This window comes from Ammospiza caudacuta, chromosome 4 (assembly GCF_027887145.1).
Source record: "Ammospiza caudacuta isolate bAmmCau1 chromosome 4, bAmmCau1.pri, whole genome shotgun sequence".
In the NCBI taxonomy this organism is placed as follows: Eukaryota; Metazoa; Chordata; class Aves; order Passeriformes; family Passerellidae; genus Ammospiza; species Ammospiza caudacuta.
This window is the reverse complement of record NC_080596.1, coordinates 71085092-71104489: the sequence shown is the minus strand read 5'-3', so window position 1 is coordinate 71104489 and position 19398 is coordinate 71085092. Positions and strand designations below refer to the sequence as shown.

Sequence of the window (19398 nt, the reverse complement as noted above, 5' to 3'; positions counted from 1 at the left end):
GCTCCACCCCAATCTGCTGTTTGTCACCCCAAAATGAGGCTGAAGCAATGCTCCAGCTCCTGGGCTGGGGCCTCCCCTAAAAGCTGAAGGAAAACATCTATTAACCACTTCAGGAGCCATTACCAACACTTCTCCTGTTTTGTTTTTGTTCTGTTTTCCCTAAATCCAGGCTCTTCTGGGGGATCCAGACAAGAGAAGTTTAAAACCCTGGTGGGGCAGAGCCAGCCTGGGGGTCCCTTTCCCCCATTCCCTGACACCCTGGAGCCCCAAGGCACAGGGACAAGGCAGGGGAGGCCCCTGGTCCCCAGAGCATCCCTGCGGCTGGGAGTGATGGGAACGAGTGAAATCCAACCCAGGGGGACACAAACCCAGGGATTTGGGGTGGCTTTGGCCCCCGAGCTGCCTTTGGTGATGTTGTTCCTCCTGAAATCCCTGACCAGTGCCCAAACTCAGGGGAAGGGGAATGCTGGCAATGTCAGCCATGGGGGAACTTTGGGAAAACCATTAGAAAAGGAATAAATCTCCCCAGAACTGGTCCTGCAGGAGCCAGGCTCAGAACCACAGTCCATCCAGCTCCTGCCAGCTCTGGCCATGGCTGTGACCCCAATCCTGTCCCCAGATCCCTGGATTTCACTGGGATTGTCATCACAGAGTCCCTCTGGCTCTTCTCAGGGGCTGAGCTGAACGTGCTGTGTGCCTTGAAGGCTTTCCCAGGAAATTCGGCATTTCTGGGTGTTCCCATCACTTCCAGAGGAAATGGGGCTGAGGCTCCAGTGAATCCAGGGTGAATCCAGGGGTGAATCCAGGGTGAATCCAGGGTGAATCCAGGACCAGGGCCAGCGTGGCCAGAGCCCCCCGCAAGGAACCCTGCGGGACCGGGCAGGGGAAGCAGCAGGGGCAGGATCCGTCTGACATTTCAGAGCTGTTAATGAGCTCGTTAACAAGCTGGGCAATTAGGAGCCACCAGGAGGGCCCTCCTTCCCACCGCTCCCGTCACTGCGCCAGCCGCCTTCATCCCCAGCCGACGAGGAGGAGGAGGAGGAAGGGATCCACTCGAGCCCAAGTAAAACAGGGAGAAACCCCCACTTTCCATCTTCTCATCCTTGAACCCGCTCAAGGTCTTGTGTCATCAGAGGATTTGTGTAAAAACGTGGCTTTGCTGAGCTGGGTTGTTCGGAAATGCCCCGAGCAGAGGTGAGGGTTTGATCTGCTCCTGGGGATGGATCCACCAGGAATCCAGGAGAGCTCCTGGGGATGGATAGATGCACCAGGAATCCAGGAGAGCTCCTGGGGATGGATGCACCAGGAATCCAGGAGAGGCTCCTGCCATGCCTCCAAAGCCCCATGGGCAGCGCAGGGATGGGGATGTCACAGGGTCACCAATGCCACCACACACACAGCCACTGACCCCTTCTTCTGGCACAGAAGGTTTCTCTGAGAGTCTTCACAGCTCCCCTCTCTCCATCTCCTCATCCTCGCCCTCCCAGGAGCCAGGAGAGGCTCCAGGCACACCAGAGCAGCCACCTCCAGGCTTGGGCACCCCTCTGGGCCATGAGAGTCTTTAAGCATAGAGTGTATAAACATGCTGAGTATATAATTTTCCTTTAAAATTTTTTTCCTTCCTCTCTTTAAAGAAATAAATAGGTACTTTGTTTTGTTTTTAAGGGAATTCCACGAGTCCCTGTGCTGTGGTGCTGCCATCTCCACTGGGCCATGCTCCTGCCCCTGGGGGTTGTAGCTCTGCTGGGTGGCTTTTGCTGGTTGGAGCACCCCTTGCCCCGGGGTTAGGAGTGTGCCAGGCTCCCTGGGGTGGAGGTAAACCCATGGTGGGCATGGCAGAGAGCTGGGAGCTCATCCGTGGGATCTGGGGGGGCAGGAGCTTCTCGCAGGTGTTTTTGGGCTCCCACATTTTGTGCATTCAGGAACAGCCTTCTCCTGGAAAGCTGCATAGGAGGGGGAGCAGGGCTGATTCCCACGGGGCTGTGGCCGTAAAACCCCATCCTGCTTCAGAGCAGAGAGCACAGGTGGGATGGAGGGAGGCTGAAGGGTCTTGAGCTGCCTCCAGCCCCACCAGCCTCGGTGATTTGGGGTGATTCTCCTTGCTCTGGGGATCCCCACGGGCTGTGTGGCAGCCCCAGCTGAGGTCAGCAGCTCTTGTGCCATGGCTGAGGGACGTGGTGCTGGATCTGCAGCCAGTCCCTCCTGGGGGATGCTCCATGTGAGGGCTGAGCAGGGGACAGGCTCTGGGAGTGTCCCCTCCCAGCCACGCTGGCCAGCAGGCACCAAAACCTGCAGGGCTGGTCCAGAGAAGAGGGAAAAGCCCCAGATCCACTGTCCTAGTCTCTTCTCTGCTCAGCCCAAGGACAGGGGCTGGGGCTGTGGGTAAGGCTGGGCTGTCCCCACTGCTGGCAGTGCTCTGGTGGTGTCCCAAGCCCCAGGGCCACCTCCTGGTACCTTCTCCCCAGGGTGGGGCACGGAGATGCCTGACCCTGCTGGATGCCTTTCCAAAGCCTTTTCCCATGGAAAAAGGATATTTTGGGGGTGATGATGATGTCCTTGCAGGCTGAGGGCACTCAGAAGAAAAATCAGAATTAGAAAATGGTGGCTGTAGGTAAGGATCAGCCAGGGCTGTTGGTTAGTGCTTTTCCCAGGATCATTTCAGGATATTCTGGCCAGGGTTTCTCCTTCAGGCTGCTGGGGAAGGCAAACATGGGTGTCCTGTGACAGTCCCTCTCTCCACATGGGACCCTGACCCCAGATGGGAGTCCGGGTGTGGGACAGAAGTGTGACCCGTGTTTCCTGGTGGGTGAGGATCTGGAGATGGTTTATTGCCTTGGCAGGAGGGTTTGGAGGAGAGGAGGTGAGGCTGGAGCCCTCTGGAGGAGCACCCATCTCTCCTGTGCCCTGTGGCTGCCTGAGGTGCAGCTCTGCTCCTGGCCTTGTGCTCTGCTGGTTCCTGGGAGCATTTCCTGGGTTCAGGTGCCCCTGTGCCAAATCCCAAAGGAAAAGGAGCAGAAACCCTGGGGAATGCTGGGGGAGGAGCAGCCCCTTCCCAGCCCAGGTCCAGCACCCAGGGCTGCAGTGGCCAGCCCAGCTCCAGAATGGGGTCAGGGATCCCCAAAGCAGAGTTCAGCAGAAAAGCCGTCCCCAAACGCGGATCCTTGGTGAGGAGCAGCTGCAGGGCTGCAAAACCATCCTCCTCCTGGCAAAGAGCACGGCCCTGGCTCTGGGGACAGCCAAAACTTGTCCTTGAGTAGCACCTTGTCACCCGGGGTGGCCCCAAAGGCTGCGAGTTTGGGGTTCCTGGTGCCCAATCAGGGGTCCCCGTCCGGCCCCTCGGGGCTCTGGGCAGAGCAGGGAATGTGCTTTGGGCTCCCTGAAGGGCTAACAGCCTCCTTCCACCTTGATGTGTAAGATCTTGGAGAAGCCGGGCCTTTTCCTCAGGGCCTGCAACAGGAGGAGCACACAGAGGGGTTGGGGGGAGGCAACAAAGCCACTGATACATGGGGAGGGGAAAGGAACACCCCAAATCCTGCCCAAATCCTGTCATGGGGTGAGGGAGGGAAAGGAACCCCCCAAATCCTGCCATGGGTGAGAGGGGAATGGGGGAACACCCCAAATCCTGTCATGGGGTGAGGGAGGGAACAGGGAATGCCCCAAATCCTGTCATGAGGTGAGGGAGGGAAAAGGGAGAATGCCCCAAATTCTCCATGAATTTGCCAATTCTCCAAAATTGCCATGGGGAAGAAAGGGGCAAGGGAAGAACAGAAGAATCCCTGCCATGGGAAGGACACAGAACAAGGGAAGGAAAGAGAGGAACACCTCAAATCCCTGCCATGGGAAGGGCATGGGGTGAGGGAGGGAGAAGGGAATCCCTGCCTGGGGAAGGAAAGAGGGGAGGGAGGGAGAGGGGGGACATTTCTGCCCCTGCCTTGGGCAGGACACAGGGCTGGTGCCACCCTGAGAGCTGGCACTGGGCTCCTTTACCTGCAGTTTGTTCACCATCTCCTCAAACATCTTCCTGGCCTCGGGGCTGTGGGGCTCCTTGAAGTAGTCCACAATGCCCACCTGCACCACGATGGACTTGAGGTTCCTGCACACACCTGGGGGCACAGACAGCACCTGGATCTCCTCACCTGGGCCAGCAGGGAGCCCAGATCCCCCCCGTGTGTGGGGACTACTCTCCCTGAGGATGGAGGAGGCCTGGCCAGGGTCTGGGCAGGGGGACCATGGGCTGTGAGATGGTCCCTGGCTGCCCTGCCCTGTCACTGTGATATTTTTTGAAAAATCTTCTTTGCCCAGGATTTTTCTCCTGAGAAGCTGAGAGGCCTCAGAAAATAAATGTAAACAAAAATTATGTGATTGCTTGGAATGTGCTCTAGAGGTTGCTCACCAACAGGTGCATCTTTGATTGGTTCCATGTAATTTGTTTTTAATTAATGACCAATCCCAGTCCAGCTCTGATCAGTCCAGTCAGTTTTACTATTCATTCTTTTCTAGCCTTCTGATGTATCCTTTCTATTTCTTTAGTATAGTTTTCGTAAATATAATATACTATAATATACTATAATATAATATACTATAATATAATATACTATACTATAATATAATATAATAATTAATATAATAATTAATATAATGGAATATAATATAATCATATATATAAGTTATAACATTATATATATCATATCATATCATAATAAATCAGCCTTCTGAGGACATGGAGTCAAATTCTCATCTCTCACCTCATCCTGAGGATCTCCCAACACCACACCATCCCAAACTGGTGTCCTCCCTCTCCCCTGGGCATCCCTGTCTCTACCACCCACAGGGATCCCAGCCATGGCCACCCAAGCTGTGACCACCAGGACAGGCCCTCCTGGGGCTCTGCACCTCCTGGCCTGGCCAATGCCTTCAGGTGTGTCACAAGCCTCAGGTGTGTCACAAACATCGAGGACTGGTTACCCTGGGGCCATGGAGGGAGCATCTCCACCCTCCCTGTGGCCCAAGGCAAGATCAGCTCTTCCTGGCCCATCCCTGGTGGGGGATGCTGGATGCCCATAGAGCTCCCAGCAGGTCCCAGTGCCAGCAGCTGCCGTGGGTGGATCTGGTGCCAGGCCATGCCCTGGCAGTGCTACTCACTGTTGAAGTGCAGGAGGGCCTTGGGGGTCACCGGCGTTGAGGTGAGCACCAGCATCTCCAGCCCCTTGAGCCCCTCCCTGCACACCTCAGCTGCCACCTCCTGGTTGATCTCGGCCACGTGGTCCAGCTCCAGCACCTGCAGCCTCATGCAGTTCCGGGCTGAGGACACACACAGCCATCATCAGCACCACGGGGAGGGAGCAGGACAGCCCAGGGACAGGGGCACCAGGAGCACCCATGGAGCTTGGGATGGGTGGGCTTCTGCACAGGGACCCCAGGAGCACCTCCCTGCCCTGTCCCTTCAGAGCAGGACGGGGTGGTGCCCGGGGAGGGTTGGAGTCCCCACCCCTGGAGGTGCCCAGGGAATGCCTGGAGGTGCCCTGGGCTGGTGACAGGGTGGGCATGGGGCACAGGGTGGGTTGGTGGCCCTTGGATCCTTTCTAGCCCAGTGACCCGTTCTGTGACCCATGATCCTGAGTGCTGAGTTGGGGACAGGGAAGATTGGTGGCCCCAGAGCTCCTTCCCAAGCCCAGTGACCCATTCTGTGACCCATGATCCTGAGTGCTGGGCTGGGGACAGGGTGGGCATGGGGCACAGGCTGGGCATGGGGCACAGGGTGTGTTGATGCCCCCAGAGCCCCTCCCCAGCCCAGGGACCTGTTCTGTGACCCATGATCCCTGTGGTGCTGGGCTGGGGACAGGCTGGGCATGGGGCACAGGGTGTGTTGATGCCCCCAGAGCCCCTCCCCAGCCCAGGGACCTGTTCTGTGACCCATGATCCCTGTGGTGCTGGGCTGGGGACAGGCTGGGCATGGGGCACAGGGTGTGTTGGTGATCCCAGAGCTCCCTCCCAAGCCCAGAGATCTGATCTGTGACCCGTGATCCTGAGTTCCCTGAGCTGGGGACAGGGTAGGCATGGAGCACAGGCTGGGCATTGGGCACAGGTTGGGCATGGGGCACAGGGTGTGTTGATGCCCCCAGAGCCCCTCTCCAGCCCAGTGACCCACTGTGATCCTGAGTTCTCTGGGCATGGGGCACAGGCTGGGCATGGGGCACAGGGTGGGCATGGGGCACAGAGGTGTTGATGCCCACAGAGCCCCTCCCCAGCCCAGTGACCCCCGATCCTGAGTGCTGGGCATGGGGTACAGGGTGTGTTGATGCCCCCAGTGCCCCTCCCCACCCCAGTGACCCACAATCCCACCATTCCTACCTAGGGATGCCAGTCCCTGCAGGCCGCAGCCGGCGCCGCCGACGCCGAGCGCGCGCAGGTGGGGCCAGCAGCGCCCGATCATCTGCAGGCAGCGGTTGCTGAAGCGGGTGGGCTGCTGGCTGGGGACACAGGGACAACATCTGAGGTGGCACGGCCACCCACCCACACCCCCAGGCACTGCCCAGAGGGGCTGCACCCAGAGCTCACCCACCCCAGCACCTGGGGGTCACCCTGGGTGTCCCTGCATGGGCACTGCCATGGGGACAGGGCAGCTCCATGTGCCCAGCACCCAAACCTTGCCCAGAGCAGCTGTAGCTGCCCCTGGAGCCCTGGCAGTGCCCAGGCCAGGCTGGAGTGGCTTGGGGCACCCTGGGACAGGAGGAGGTGTCCCTGCATGGCAGGGGTGGCACTGGACAGTGTTTAAGGTTTCGTCCAACCCAAACCATTCCAGGGTTCTGTGATTCCACCTTGCTGCTGCTGCTGCTGAGCAGGGAGAGCTCAGCCAGCCTTTGATGCTCAGTGCCACCTCCCAAACCCAGCACAGATCCCTCTCATCTGGGTGTCAGCAGCCTCCCTGGAACATTCCAGCTCAGCAGGCAGGTGCAGACACCCAGCACTCCCAGTTTGCACAGAGAGGGGTGGGCTGAGCTCCTGAACCACGGGCTGGGCTCCAGGACTGCTGCTTATCCCATGGAGACCCCCCTTGGCAAATCAGGTACTGGCACCCAAATCCTTTCCAGCTCAGTGGTGCCCCTCACACTCAGCATGGCCTCCCCCAACCCAATTCCACTCCGGGCAGTGTCCCAGGCCAGGTTGGACAGGGCTGGGAGCAGCCTGGAACAGTGGGAGGTGTCCCTGCCATGGCAGGGGTGGCCCAGGGTGTGTCCCTCCCCACCCAGCCCATTGTGTGTTCCCAGGCCTTACCAGGGATGCAGAGGTGCGACCTGCAGGGAGATGATGTCCCTGCAGCCTGCTCCCAGGGCCCAGATCACCTCATGGCCCACGGGGTCCGTGGAGCTCCTAAAACAACACAGGGGACACATGATGGCCTCAGGAGCAACAGTGCCACCCTGGGCTGGGGCTGCATCCCCCAGGAGCAGCCAGGGGTACCAGTCTGGGCATTATTTACAGCCCAGGAGCAGCCAGGGGTATGAGTCTAGGCATTATTTACAGCCCTGGAGCACACACAGGTACCATGCTGGTCAGTATTTACAGCCCAGGAGCTGCCCCTGGAGCAGCCAGCCCAGCAGGACCCTGAGCAGGAGGGCTGGACCTGGAATGGTGCAGGGCAGGAGAGGGCTGGGGGGGAGAGGAGGAAAGGGAAATTGAACATGGAAGTTCTGGAGATGAAGAGGGGAATGAGAGATGAAGGAGTGGTTGAACATGGAAGGTTCTGGAGGTGAAGAGGGGCAGCAGGGATGAAGGGGAGGTTGAACATGGGAGGTGTGGGAGGTGAAGAGGGGGATGAGAGATGAAGGGGAGGTTGAACATGGAAGGTTCAGCAGATGCACCTCCCACATGCCAAGGTGACAAGTGACTGGCTGAGGCTGCCAGGCCGTGTGTCCCTGCAGGGGACAGAGCCTGTCCCTGTAGTCACACTGCTTTGGTGTCCCTTGCCACCTCCTGGCCAGGATGGGGACAGTGCCAGGGTGGAAGGACACCCCAACCAGGGACATAGGCTGCTCTGTGGCCTCCGTCCCTGCTCTGTGGCTGTGCCACCGTGGCTGTAGGTGGCTCTTGGCCAAATATCTCTGCAGGGGTTTGCTGTGGCTCCTCCTTGGTGTCCTTGGAGGTACCAGGAGAAGCCCCCTGGGTGCTGAGCAGGACAGGGGAGGTGTGGGTTTGTCATGAGCTGGGGGGGGAGCCCAGCTCTGGGGAGACGTGCCAGAGAGCACCACCCTGATGCCACCAGCCCAAACAGTCCCCAGGCTGTGCCACCACACCAGGAGCCTCCCAGGGACCAAGGCTGTGCTTCCCAAGTCTCAATGTCCCACTTCAGAACTAAAAATAAGGCTGGGTGTTATCTTGGGTGCCTCACACCTCTGTGCTGGAGCAGGTGCCAAGAGCAGCAGGTTAATCAGAGCGTGAGTCACAGGCACAGCTCAGGATGTGCCAGGAGAGCTCAGGCTCGCTCTGCTGCCCTTGGAACAGCCAAAGGAGCAGCGCTGGAGCCCAACCTGGCAGCTCTGGGCTCTCTCCTGTCTCGTGGTGTGGGTCAGAGCCGGCTCTGGGCTGCTGGGGGTCACACCAGGGGAGTGGCTGGATGTGCTTTCCCACTGGAGGATTCTCTGTCCTGGCTGCATGAGGAACAGACACCGAGGCTGAGGTGGTTGTCTGCAGGTGCAGCAGAGCCAGGATCAGCCTCTGGAGGGTGGAGGGAAGGCCAATCCTGTCTCCACAGGTGGCCAAAACCAAAGAGTGGCCAGTGATGCCCTCCAGGACCTGTGACCTCCTCCAGGGTCACCATGTCTTGTGTCCTTGACCTCAGGCAGGGTGTCCAAGCTGAATCTCAGCTCCCCCTTGGCAGAGCTATTCCTCCCTCCCAGGAGAGGGACCCTGAGCCTCTTCTCTCCACTAGGATCCTTCATCAGGGGTGACAGCCAACTGGGATCTCACTGGGCACCTCCTCCTCACCCTTCTCTGGCACAACATGCTGCCTCCTTGCCAAGACCCTAGTCATGCCTCCAGCCAGGAAGAGATCAGTAATGAGAGGGTGGGGAATGGAGCTGGAAGTGAAACACCTGCATGGGAGCAGCCTGGAAGGGATGGGAGCTGCAGGGACAGCTGCCACTGGGGACACTGGGGACACTGGGGCTGCCATGGACAGGCAGGTCCTTTGCCCCTGGGCAGGTGGGCCATGCTCTGCCAGGGAAGGGGGGTGATCTCAGCACACTCCATTGGTGCCCCAGCCCTGTCCTCATGCTGTCCCCAGCCCTGTCCCCATGGTCTGCAGGGAATGGGGTGATCCCAGCCCTGTCCCTGCGGTGTCCCCAGCCCTGTCCCCTGATACCCCCAGCCCTGTCCCAGCCTTGTCCCCTGGTGTCCCCAGCCCTGTCCCACACTGTGGTGGCACTGAGGCCATGCTCACCGGTGAATGACGACCTGCAGGGCGCTGCAGTAGCAGCGCTGTCCCCTGGTGCCCCCAGCCCCGTCCCCATGGTGTCCCCAGCCCTGTCCCATGCTGTGGTGGCCCTGGGGCCATGCTCACCGGTAGGTGACGGCCTGCAGGGCGCGGCAGTAGCAGCTGGCCAGCCAGAGCGAGCGGTCGGTCAGCACGTTGGGGCAGTGCGAGATGCGCAGGATCAGCAGGTTGCTGCCCGTGGCCTTGAGCAGCGACTCCAGCCCCGCTTCCAGGCAGCCCCTGCCAGCACAGAGCCAGGATCAGGAGCCCTGCCCACCCTCCTGTGACCGGCCCAGGAGGGGGACACGGCCCACGGGCACCCCTGGCTCCAGGACACCCAATCCCGCAGCGGATTTGTCGTGGAAATGTTGGGACTCAGGGAGCAGCCCTAAGGAGCAGCAGGTCTGGCTGTGGGAGGGGGACACGGGGACAGGGAACATGGGGACAGGGGGACACAGGGACTCACCGTGTGCTCTTCATGTAATCCTCCTTGCTCTCCTTCTTGCCCCGCTGTCGCGGCTTCAGGTTTTGGAGGGTGAGGGAATGCATCTGGGTGCACCACTGGGACAGCATGGCCAGGAACTGGGGCACAGGGTGGCAGTCACTGCCAGGGACACCCCAGCACATCCCACACCACCCACCCTGGCTGTGCACACATGTGGCAGAAACAGGTGGAGGTGTACACACGAGGCCATGGCAGAACATGTGCCACGAATTCATGGGTGTGACCACAAACTCATGGGTGTGATCACAAATTCATGGGCGTGACCACAAAATCATGGGCGTGACCACAAAAGCACATGCAAACCTGTGCTGGTGTGAGCTCCTGTCCTCCAGCATTCACCTGCAACCTCCACCACTGGAGCAAGCACCCCCCTGTGTCCCCCATGACCACAATGGCACAACCATCCCGGCCACCAGGGAGATGCTCACCCAGCTCTACCCTTCTGGAAGAAAGGCTGTGACCCAGGGGGTGTCACCCCCTCCCCAGTACCTTGGAGGAGACCCTGGCGTTCTCCAGCAGCACCCGTGTCCACACGGCCGGGTGCCGGGCCACAAACTTCCAGTCCTTGCACACCTCGGCCGCGCGCAGCAGCGTCTTGGTGTCCAGGTAGGTGAAGATGCAGAAGAGAGCCGCCCTCATCTTGAGGATCTCGGGGCTGATCACCTCGCTGCAGTGGCCCGGGCTGCCCCGCTCCAGTCGGCACACCTTGCCCCCAGCGCCCTCGGGCCTGCCCGTGGGACACACGGCATCCGTGGCCACTGGGGAGAGCAGCAGGTGAGGGAAGTTCCATCCTCAGGTGAGGGAAGCTCCATCCCCAAGTGAGGGAAACTCCATCCCTGGGTGAGGGTAGCTCCATCCCTGGGTGAGGGAAGCTCCATCCCCGCCCCACGGCTTCCAGCTACCCCAGCCTTCACCTCCTGGCCCCAAGAACCCTCAGTGCTCTCACCCCCTTCACCTCTTGGCCCCAGGACCCCCTGTGCTTTCACCCTTCCCCTCCCAGCCCCAAAGACCCTCAGTGCTCTCACCCTTCACCTCCCAGCCCCAAAGACCCTCAGTGCTCTCACTCCCTTCCCCTCCCAGACCCAAAGACCCTCAGTGCCCTGACCCCCTTCACCTCCCGGCCCCAGGGCCCGCTGCTCTCTCACCGGTCAGGCGGCAGCCTCCGGGCGGTCGGGCGGCGGCGGATCCCGGTCCCTCGGGCTCCCAGGCCTCAGCCTCGGACTCGGTGGTGCGGGAGCCCACGTCGGACACGTCGCCCTCCTCGCCCTCGGTGCTGTTGCGGTAGGGCCGGCGGTGCCAGTTCTGGATGGCCTGGCGCCGCAGCCCCGAGCCCCGCGCCTCCCGGGCCGGGTACGGGGGGCCCTCGGCCGTGTCATCCGTGGGACATGGCTCTGCACTGTCACTGTCGTAGCAGCCCGAGCTCTGCGACACCGCCTTGGCCCGGCTCGAGGCCCTGCGGACGGGATTGTTGTGCGGTGATGTCGGGGTTTGCCTCAGACACCCCGGGTTTCTCCCTGAAGATTCCTTCCCCAGGTGTGTCAATCATCCCTCCTTTCCCCTCCCTTACCCCTGCCCAGCACTGTTTGTCAATCCTGGCATTCCAAAGCGACTGGCAGAATTCAAAAGATATCCCCTACCCCTGGGGGGCATTGGACAATCCAGGTGTTCTTTGTCCCTTTGTCCCTCCCCTCTTGTACCTGCTTGGTGGCTCCCTACCCCTTCCCTGCCCCTCTCCCCGGGGTTAAAAGGAGCAGCAACCACGGGCTCAGGGAGTTCTGCTGGAGCTGTTGCTGGGTTCAGAGGCCTGTGGGCCAGAATAAAGCTCTGGATCCAAACCCTCCATCAGAACCGACTCCTTTCCTTCACCATCACCTTAAAGCTTCTCAACAGAGGGAAACCTGAGCGCCTGCAAGCCTGGACTTGTCTCTAACACCCAGCCAGCCAAAAGTGTCTCTGGGGTGAAACACCACATACCCAGCCAGCCAAAAGTGTCTCTGGGGTAAAAGCACTGCAGTGCTGCTATTTGGTCAAGCAGCAATGGCCAGACAAGCTCAGGCACGTCCTGTCCGGCTATATTGGCAATTATTCCAGTAGGGGCTGTCCCAGCACAGTGCTCGCCGGGCGTGCACCCCCTTCCCACCATCCTGTTAAAATCCCGCTAAAATCCCGTTAAAATCCCGGAGGACAGAGCTGGCACTCACCCGGTGCTGGAGGAGGAGCGCTGGTTGGCCACGCCGCCGTAGGGACCGTGCACGGCCACCGCCGAGCCCGGGTGCCGCTCTCTCTGCGGGGACAGGGGACAAGAGGGGACAACGTGGCACATCCCAGTGAGGGAGGGTACCCCGCTCACCCACCGGTGCCAGCTGCCTTTGGGGGCCCCTCCTCACCCAGCGGCCCCTCCAGCACTGCCCAGCGCCACGGGAACACCGACCGACCCATGGAGGAACAGCTTCTCTTTGGGGCCCCCAGGATTATCCGTTCCCCACGGGAAGGGGATGGGGTCCCTGCAGAGCCCTGCTTGGCCCCTGGCACGGGAGACCCAGGGGTGCACTCCTGAGGCTAAGGTTGCTTATGGAAGCCCAGGGCACATTCCCGAAGCAGAGGGTGAATTCCCGAAGGTCCCGGGTGCATTTCCGAAGCCCTCACGTGAATTCCCCAAGTCCCCGGGCGCATTCCCGAAGCAGAGGGTGAATTTCCAATGCAGACGGTGAATTCCCGAATCCCCCGGGCATATCCCCGAATCCCGGGCGCATTCCCGATGCCCCGGGCGCTTTCCCGATGCCCTGGGCGCGCTCACGAAGCCCCCGGCTCACTCCCGGAGTCCCGGGCTCATTCCCGAACCCCCCCGGGCTCATTCCCGAACCCCCCCGGGCTCATTCCCGAATCCCCCGGGTGCACTCCCGAATCCCCCGGGTGCACTCCCGAATCCCTCAGGCACATTCCCGAATCCCCCGGGCACATTCCCGAACCCCTCGGGCTCATTCCCGAATCCCCCGGGCACATTCCCGAATCTCCCGGGCTCATTCCCGAATACCCCGAGCACGCTCCCGAATCCCCCGGGCGCGCTCCCGTGGCCGTGCCGTGCCTGTGCCCGCAGAGGTCCCGCTCGGGCGATGGCCTTGCTGGCCGGGGTGCCGCAGCGGCCCAGGCTGCCATTGGGGGTGGTGCCGCAGCTGCTGCTGATGATCTGCAGCTGCTTCTCGGCGCGGTCGGCGCGGTCCAGCAGCTCCTCGATGAAGTGCTGCAGCCGCACCTTGGCGTTGGCCTCCCGCGCCGCCGTCTCCTTCAGGAACTGATCGATCTGCAGCACCTCCCTGGCACGGGGACCATCGGTGACACCGGGGCTGCCCACGGGTCCCCGCAGCTCCATCCCCACCCTGCTCAGCACCTCCAGCCCTGTGTGCAGCTGGGACACACCTGAGCACACCTGAGCACACCTGGGCACACCTGAGCACACCTGGGCTGTTCCATCCCCACCCCACTCAGCTCCTCCAGCCCTGTATGCAGCTGGGACACACCTGAGCACACCTGAGCACACCTGGGCACACCTGGGCTGTTCCATGCCCAGCCTGGTCCGGGTCTGTGCCAGCCCTGGGATGGGCTGGGGCAGGACAGGGATGAAGGGATGCTCCCATCATGCAGGGGGATGTTGTTGTTTTAGGGGCGAGGTGACATCCCCATCCTCATCCATCACCCCCAGGACTGGAATCAGGCTCCTGAGCACGATGGAGCAGAGGGAAGAGGATGATGATGGTGTGACAGGGTGAGGGAGGAGGATGGCAGTGACACCCTTAAACCCTGCTCAGCCCAGTGGTTGCAGGGCCCCGGCTCCCTCATTAACACATTAATTAGCAGGTACTCGGGAGCTCTGAGCCTGCAGCAGTGCTGTTTGCCCCAAAATGTGTGACAGCAGCTCTGTGACCCCAGCTGACCCCACCCTGCACAAACACCCACTGTCCCCATCTGCTCCCCAAAAACCAGGGAGGCACATGAGGGCACAGACACACCAGCGAGGCACAAACACCCTCTGTCCTCATCTGCTCCCCAAAAACCAGAGAAGCACATGGGGGCACACGAGGGCACAGACACACCAGTGAGACACAGACACCCTCTGTCCTCATCTGCTCCCCAAACACCAGGGGGGCACACGAGGGCATGGGCACAGACACACCAGTGAGGCACAAACACCCTCTGTCCTCATCTGCTCCCCAAACACCAGGGGGGCACACAGGAGCACGGGCACAGACACACCAGTGAGGCCACACAGCCCAAACACACATGGCCACCACAGTCCTGCACATGGATGTGCTCCAGGAACAGCCAGATGTGCACCAGGTACACACAACACACACACACAACACACAGGGACAGGCACACAGACACAGATAGGGACACATGCATAGGCACACACACACACAGAGCCCTGTCCTGCACACCTGAGTGCCCCACACAGCCCCAGGAGAGCACAAATCCAGCACTCAGCATGGCACACACAGACACAGACACACAGAGCCAGGCAGCATGGGGAGGGTGGGCAGGCCCTGGCACGGGGAGCCCAGATTTGCTGTGGCTGCCCCTGGATCCCTGGCAGTGCCCAGGCCAGGCTGGACACTGGGGCTGGAGCACCTGGGACAGTGGGAGGTGTCCCTGCCATGGCAGGGGTGGCACTGGGTGGGCTCTGAGGTCCCTTCCCACCCAACCATCCCACGAACACCCACATGAACACACCCCAGGCACAGCTGCTCACACCTGCACAGCTGGTGATGCACACACCTACCCACAGCATCCAGGAAGCCCCGAAGAGGCACAAACCCAGCTTTGCACACCTGTCTGGGGCACACCTGGCCTTGGACAGGCACACTTAGACACACCAACCTGAGCACAGAAACCCAAGCACACACCTGACCTCAGACACCTGACCAGGCACACCTAGCTCACACTTGAGCACAGAAACCCAAGCACACACCTGACCAGGCACACCAACCTGGGCACAGAAACCCAAGCACACACATCTGACCAGGCACACCTAGCTCATACCTGGGCACAGAAACCCAAGCACTCAGCTGGCCTCGGACACCTGATCACACACAGGTGACCCCAGAGCCCTGCCTGTGCACACCTGGACACCAAACCTGGTCACACACAGCTGACCTCGGACACCTGGACACAATGATCTGCCCAGAAGCACGAAGGGAAAGGAGGGGGCAGCTCTTCAGTGACACAATTCCCACTGCTGGCTATCAATTACCAATTAATCACCAATTAATTATCGAATAATTTCTCCTTAACCTGCTGCTTGCAGGCAGAGCCTGGGAGCTCTGGGGGTGCTCTGGGAAGGATCCTGGAAGGGGCCCCAGGGGATTTGGAAGGCAAATGTGGAGCTGGGCAGCAGCTGTAAGGTGATGCTGATGGTTATCACCTGCCTCTCTCTCATTCCCATGGACTGGGTGGAAAAACACTCCTGGCAGAGGAAACGGAGCCCAGAGCCAAAGGTCTCCCAGGAGGACATCGGCTTCATGGTGTCTAGGAGCTGGGAAATGTCCCCACAGTGTTTCCAGGGAAGGCTTTGCTGATTAAAACGATTTCTGATGACTTCCTCGTGTCCAGGAGAAAACCTCCTCCCACCACCAGCACTTCCCATGCTCTCCTGCAGCCTCTCAAGGGATTTTGTGCCTTGGGGTAGAGGACTTTGGGGACAGGTGAGGGGCAGGAGGGTTTCTCTGAGGAATGAGAGGTCCAGGAGGTAGTTTTGGGGCATAAACCCAGGGTTATAAGGGGTAACATTGTCAGGTTCCACCAAGAGACATTTGACCCTCTATTTACCCTGTCTAGCTGTCTCCAGGCCCTGCCCCAGACTCATCCACGCTGGTGTCCTTAATTCCCTCACCACACATCCCCAAGGTACCCCCGGACAGCACCCACGAGGCAGCCCCCAAAGCCCTCAGTGCCTGTCCCACAGCCATGTCCCCAAACCCCTCAGTGCCTGTCCACTAACCATGCCCCCAAACCTGGAGGTGTCCTCATCCAACCCCAGGGTCACCCCGCTCCTGAACAAGGCAGCCCCCAAACCCCTCAGTACCTGTCCACTAACCATGCCCCCAAACCTGGAGGTGTCCTCATCCAACCCCAGGGTCACCCCGCTCCTGAACAAGGCAGCCCCCAAACCCCTCAGTACCTGTCCCACAGCCGTGCGCCCAAACCTGGAGGTGTCCTTATCCAGCCCCAGGTCACCCCGCTCCTCACCCAGGCCATCCCCCCACCCTGGGAGCCCTGTTCCTGAGCCAGGTCATTATTTTGGAGTCAAAGTCATTCACAAATGTGCAGAGGATGATGGGATTCAAAGCAATTCCTTCAGGAATCCCAGCAGTGCTCCCAGCCCAGCACAGCCGTGCCTGTCCCCCACAAACTCCTCACTGATTTGGGCCCCTCCAGATTTGCTCCAGCTCCTGATTTGCGAGGTCTGGTTGGTTTGGACAGCACCAAGGGGCAGAATGACCCAGTGCTGGACTGGAGGGAAGCTCAGGAGCAGTCTTGGGGTGGGCAGGGGGTGTTGGGAGGGGAATACAGGGTGAAAATGAGGATGGCAGTGCCACAGGCTGAGCAGCAAATGGACATGGCACTGCTTGGGCTGCCCCACCCTCCCTCTGGGAGAAAAACCTGGAATTTGGCATGGCCATGGCAGGGGGTGGGGATTTAAGGCTCCCTCAACCCAAACCAGTGTGTGGCTCACTGATTCCCAGCCTGGCCATGTCCTGGGAGCCCTGGTGGCACTGGGACAGGGTGTGGCTCACCATGACCCAGCCATGGAGGGGCCCAGGTCTGTGTGGGTACTGAGTGGTGGGAGAAGATGCAGAACCTGATAAAGGAGGATGCTGATGGGCATCACCAAAGGGCTGTCCCTGAGCCCTGGCCCTGGGGTGGTGGTACTGGGCTCCTCTGGACTTAGGGAATTGTTTGGATTGGAAGAGACCCCAAAGCTCATCTCATTCCAACCCTACCATGGGCAAGGACAACTTCCACTATTCCCCACTGCTCCAAACCCTGTCCAACCTGGCCTTGAACCCCTCCAGGGATGGGGCAGCCTCAGGTTCTGCGGGACTCTCTGCCAGGCACCCCTTTCCTCCCGCCCCATGTTGGCGACAGGGACAAAGGACTCACTGCTGCTTCCGGGTGAGCTCCTGCTCCTTCTGCACCAGGTCCTGCTTGAGGGAGGCCAGCATCTCCACGCTGACGTCCACCTGGCGGGACAGCTCCGAGGCACGGTCCTCCAGCTCCTGCTTCTCCCGGCTCAGCCGCAGGCTCTCCTGCTTGGCCTTCTCCAGCTCCGAGCTCTTGCGGTCCAGCTCCACCTGCAGCCGGCCCACCTGCGAGGCGATCTTCTGCTCCACCTCCTCCGTCAGCTTCTCCAGCCTCTTGTCCACCTCCAGCTTCTCGAAGGCGCGGATCTTGAGGCGGGCCAGGCCCTCCTCGTAGGCCGCGTCGGCGGCGGCGGGCGGGCCGGGCGCGGGCGTCATGGCCTTGCCACGGCTGAAGATCTCGCTCAGCGGGATCTCGATCTCGTGCACATAGCGCGGCGACGACGGCGGCACCGGCTCCAGCTCGTCGGCGGGGACCAGGTCGCAGGAGAAGCGCTGGTCCTTGCCCTGGAAGGACGTGCTCTCAAAGTAGTCCCTGCGGGCGGCCGGGGCCAGCAGGGCCGCGTCGGCGGCCAGCGGGAAGACGGCGGCGTCGCAGATGCTGTTGGTCTTGGAGAGCACGTAGAGGGTCTCGTAGGTGTGGTTGTACTCCAGGTGGGCGCGCAGCGAGGACAGGCTGCGGAAGCGCTTGTGCTCGCCGCAGCGCGGGCAGCGGTAGGGCAGGTCCAGCGAGGCCATCCCGCAGCTCTGCTCCCCGCCGCCGGGGCCCGCTCATGGCCTGGGGCTGCGGGGACACGTGGGGCTGCCAGAGGGACAGGGACAGCGGCTCCGCTGGGACATGGCGTGGAGACAGGGGGATGTGGCAGTCCGAAGGGGGAGTCAGCATTGAGCGGTGCCAGGCGCTGGAAGAGATGGGGGTCAGTCATACTGGGGTGGGTGTCCCTGAAAATCCCACCTTGGCCCTTCTTCTGGGTGCCCCCTGTGCCTCCATCCCAGCTTCCCATGTTCCTCCCACCCACGTACAGGCTTTGGGAGGGCACATGGTGCTAAAGAGGGTGCAGAGCCCTGGGAATGTGGAGAGTCCTGGGAATGTGCAGAGCCATTGGGAAGCTCCACAACCCTTGTGAAGACCCACACCTTTTGGGAAACTCCACAGCTTTTGGGAATCTCCACAGCTTTTGAGGAACTCCACAGCCCTTTTGGGAAGCTACACAGCTTTTGAGAAGCTCCACAGCCCTTGGGAAGTTCCATAGCTCCTGGACTGAACGATCTTAGAGTGTTTTCCAACCTGAATGACCCTGTGGTTCTACAAAGCCTTGGGAAGATCTGTAATGACTGGGAAGGCCTCCCAGCCCTTGGAAAGGTTCGCAACCATCTAGGGGAGCACAGCCACCAAGAAGGGGCACAGGCCATGGGAATCTCGCTCCATCCACCCCCAGCTTGTCACAGGAGGTGACAGGGGTGACCCTTTTGCTCTCTTGCCCAACCACCGCCCAACGAGCCCCTGCAGCATCAGGGCTCCCCAAGGGCCAGGACCATCCCTGTGTCCAACACCAGGAGCAGCTGCTGGGATCCCCCTTCTCCAAGAGAAGGCCAATCCACCCTCTCCTGCTGGATCAGCCCATGAAGGCTGAAATGGGATCCATCCCAAGAGCTCTCATCCATCCCTGGGCTGCCCAGGGGACATGGTGGCCTCTCCTGCCTGGTGGGTGAGGGTCCCTGTGGGACCTGGTTCACCCCCCCACTCACAAAATCCTCCACGACATCAGTGGGGAGAACCCCACCCCTGAGAAATGGGATAAACCATGAAAATCCACCCCAGGAGGTTGCTGAGGTCCCCTCCAGGCTGGAGGGTACAAACACACCTCAGGGCACAACAATTTTCATTCATTTGTCATTCAAACATGAAAACTGTGATGCTTTCACACCAGAACACCCAGGGCACCTGTGGGTGGGAGTATCCCCTGCTCATCCCTCTGCAATATCCCGTACAGGGGGATTTATCCCAGCATCCCATCCCTAAAAGCCCTCAGAGCCCCCCTGCATCCCACAGCCACCAGCTGGTGAGCCCTGAGCTGGCACAGCACCTCCATCCATCCCTGCTGGTCCCAGGGCAGCATCCCTGGTGGCTCAGCATCCCCTCGGAGGGACAACCAGGCCACGAGGCTGGGAAACCATTTTTTAAGGGAAAAATCAGCAAAGGCGAGAAATCCACACCAGAAATAAACCCGGGCTGAGGCGGGAGGGTGTGTGACCCGCTTGGCTGCGCTTTGGGGCCGTGACCA

At 60.5% G+C, this 19398-nt stretch overlaps 1 protein-coding gene across 2 annotated transcripts; it reads right to left on the bottom strand.

The window, feature by feature from the left end:
- Positions 1–3256: 3256 nt before the first annotated feature.
- FBXO41 (F-box protein 41) lies at positions 3257–17851 on the bottom strand. 2 transcript variants are annotated; one of them, XM_058804218.1, is made up of 12 exons: positions 17136–17851; positions 13063–13291; positions 12179–12261; positions 11123–11430; positions 10467–10735; positions 9939–10054; positions 9560–9712; positions 7276–7371; positions 6352–6470; positions 5143–5301; positions 3988–4103; positions 3257–3447 (listed from the first exon to the last, which is right to left on the bottom strand). In XM_058804218.1, exons 1-12 carry the CDS (start codon positions 17849–17851, stop codon positions 3385–3387), a joined length of 2427 nt encoding a protein of 808 aa, XP_058660201.1. In that variant the 3' UTR covers positions 3257–3384. The 2 variants fall into 2 exon arrangements, with proteins under 2 accessions (XP_058660201.1, XP_058660202.1); XM_058804219.1 differs by having other exon boundaries at positions 12179–12265; positions 13085–13291.
- Positions 17852–19398: the final 1547 nt, after the last annotated feature.

Excerpts from the sequence above, each read along its gene's own strand:
- FBXO41 (XM_058804218.1), bottom strand. The coding sequence starts at position 17,851 with ATGGCCTCGCTGGACCTGCCCTACCGCTGCCCGCGCTGCGGCGAGCAC. Across the intron at positions 12,262-13,062 it reads CGGGACCTCTGCGGGCACAG|AGAGAGCGGCACCCGGGCTC; the intron begins GCACGGCACGGC and ends CTGTCCCCGCAG. Across the intron at positions 10,736-11,122 it reads CGGAGGCTGCCGCCTGACCG|TGGCCACGGATGCCGTGTGT; the intron begins GTGAGAGAGCAG and ends TGCTCTCCCCAG.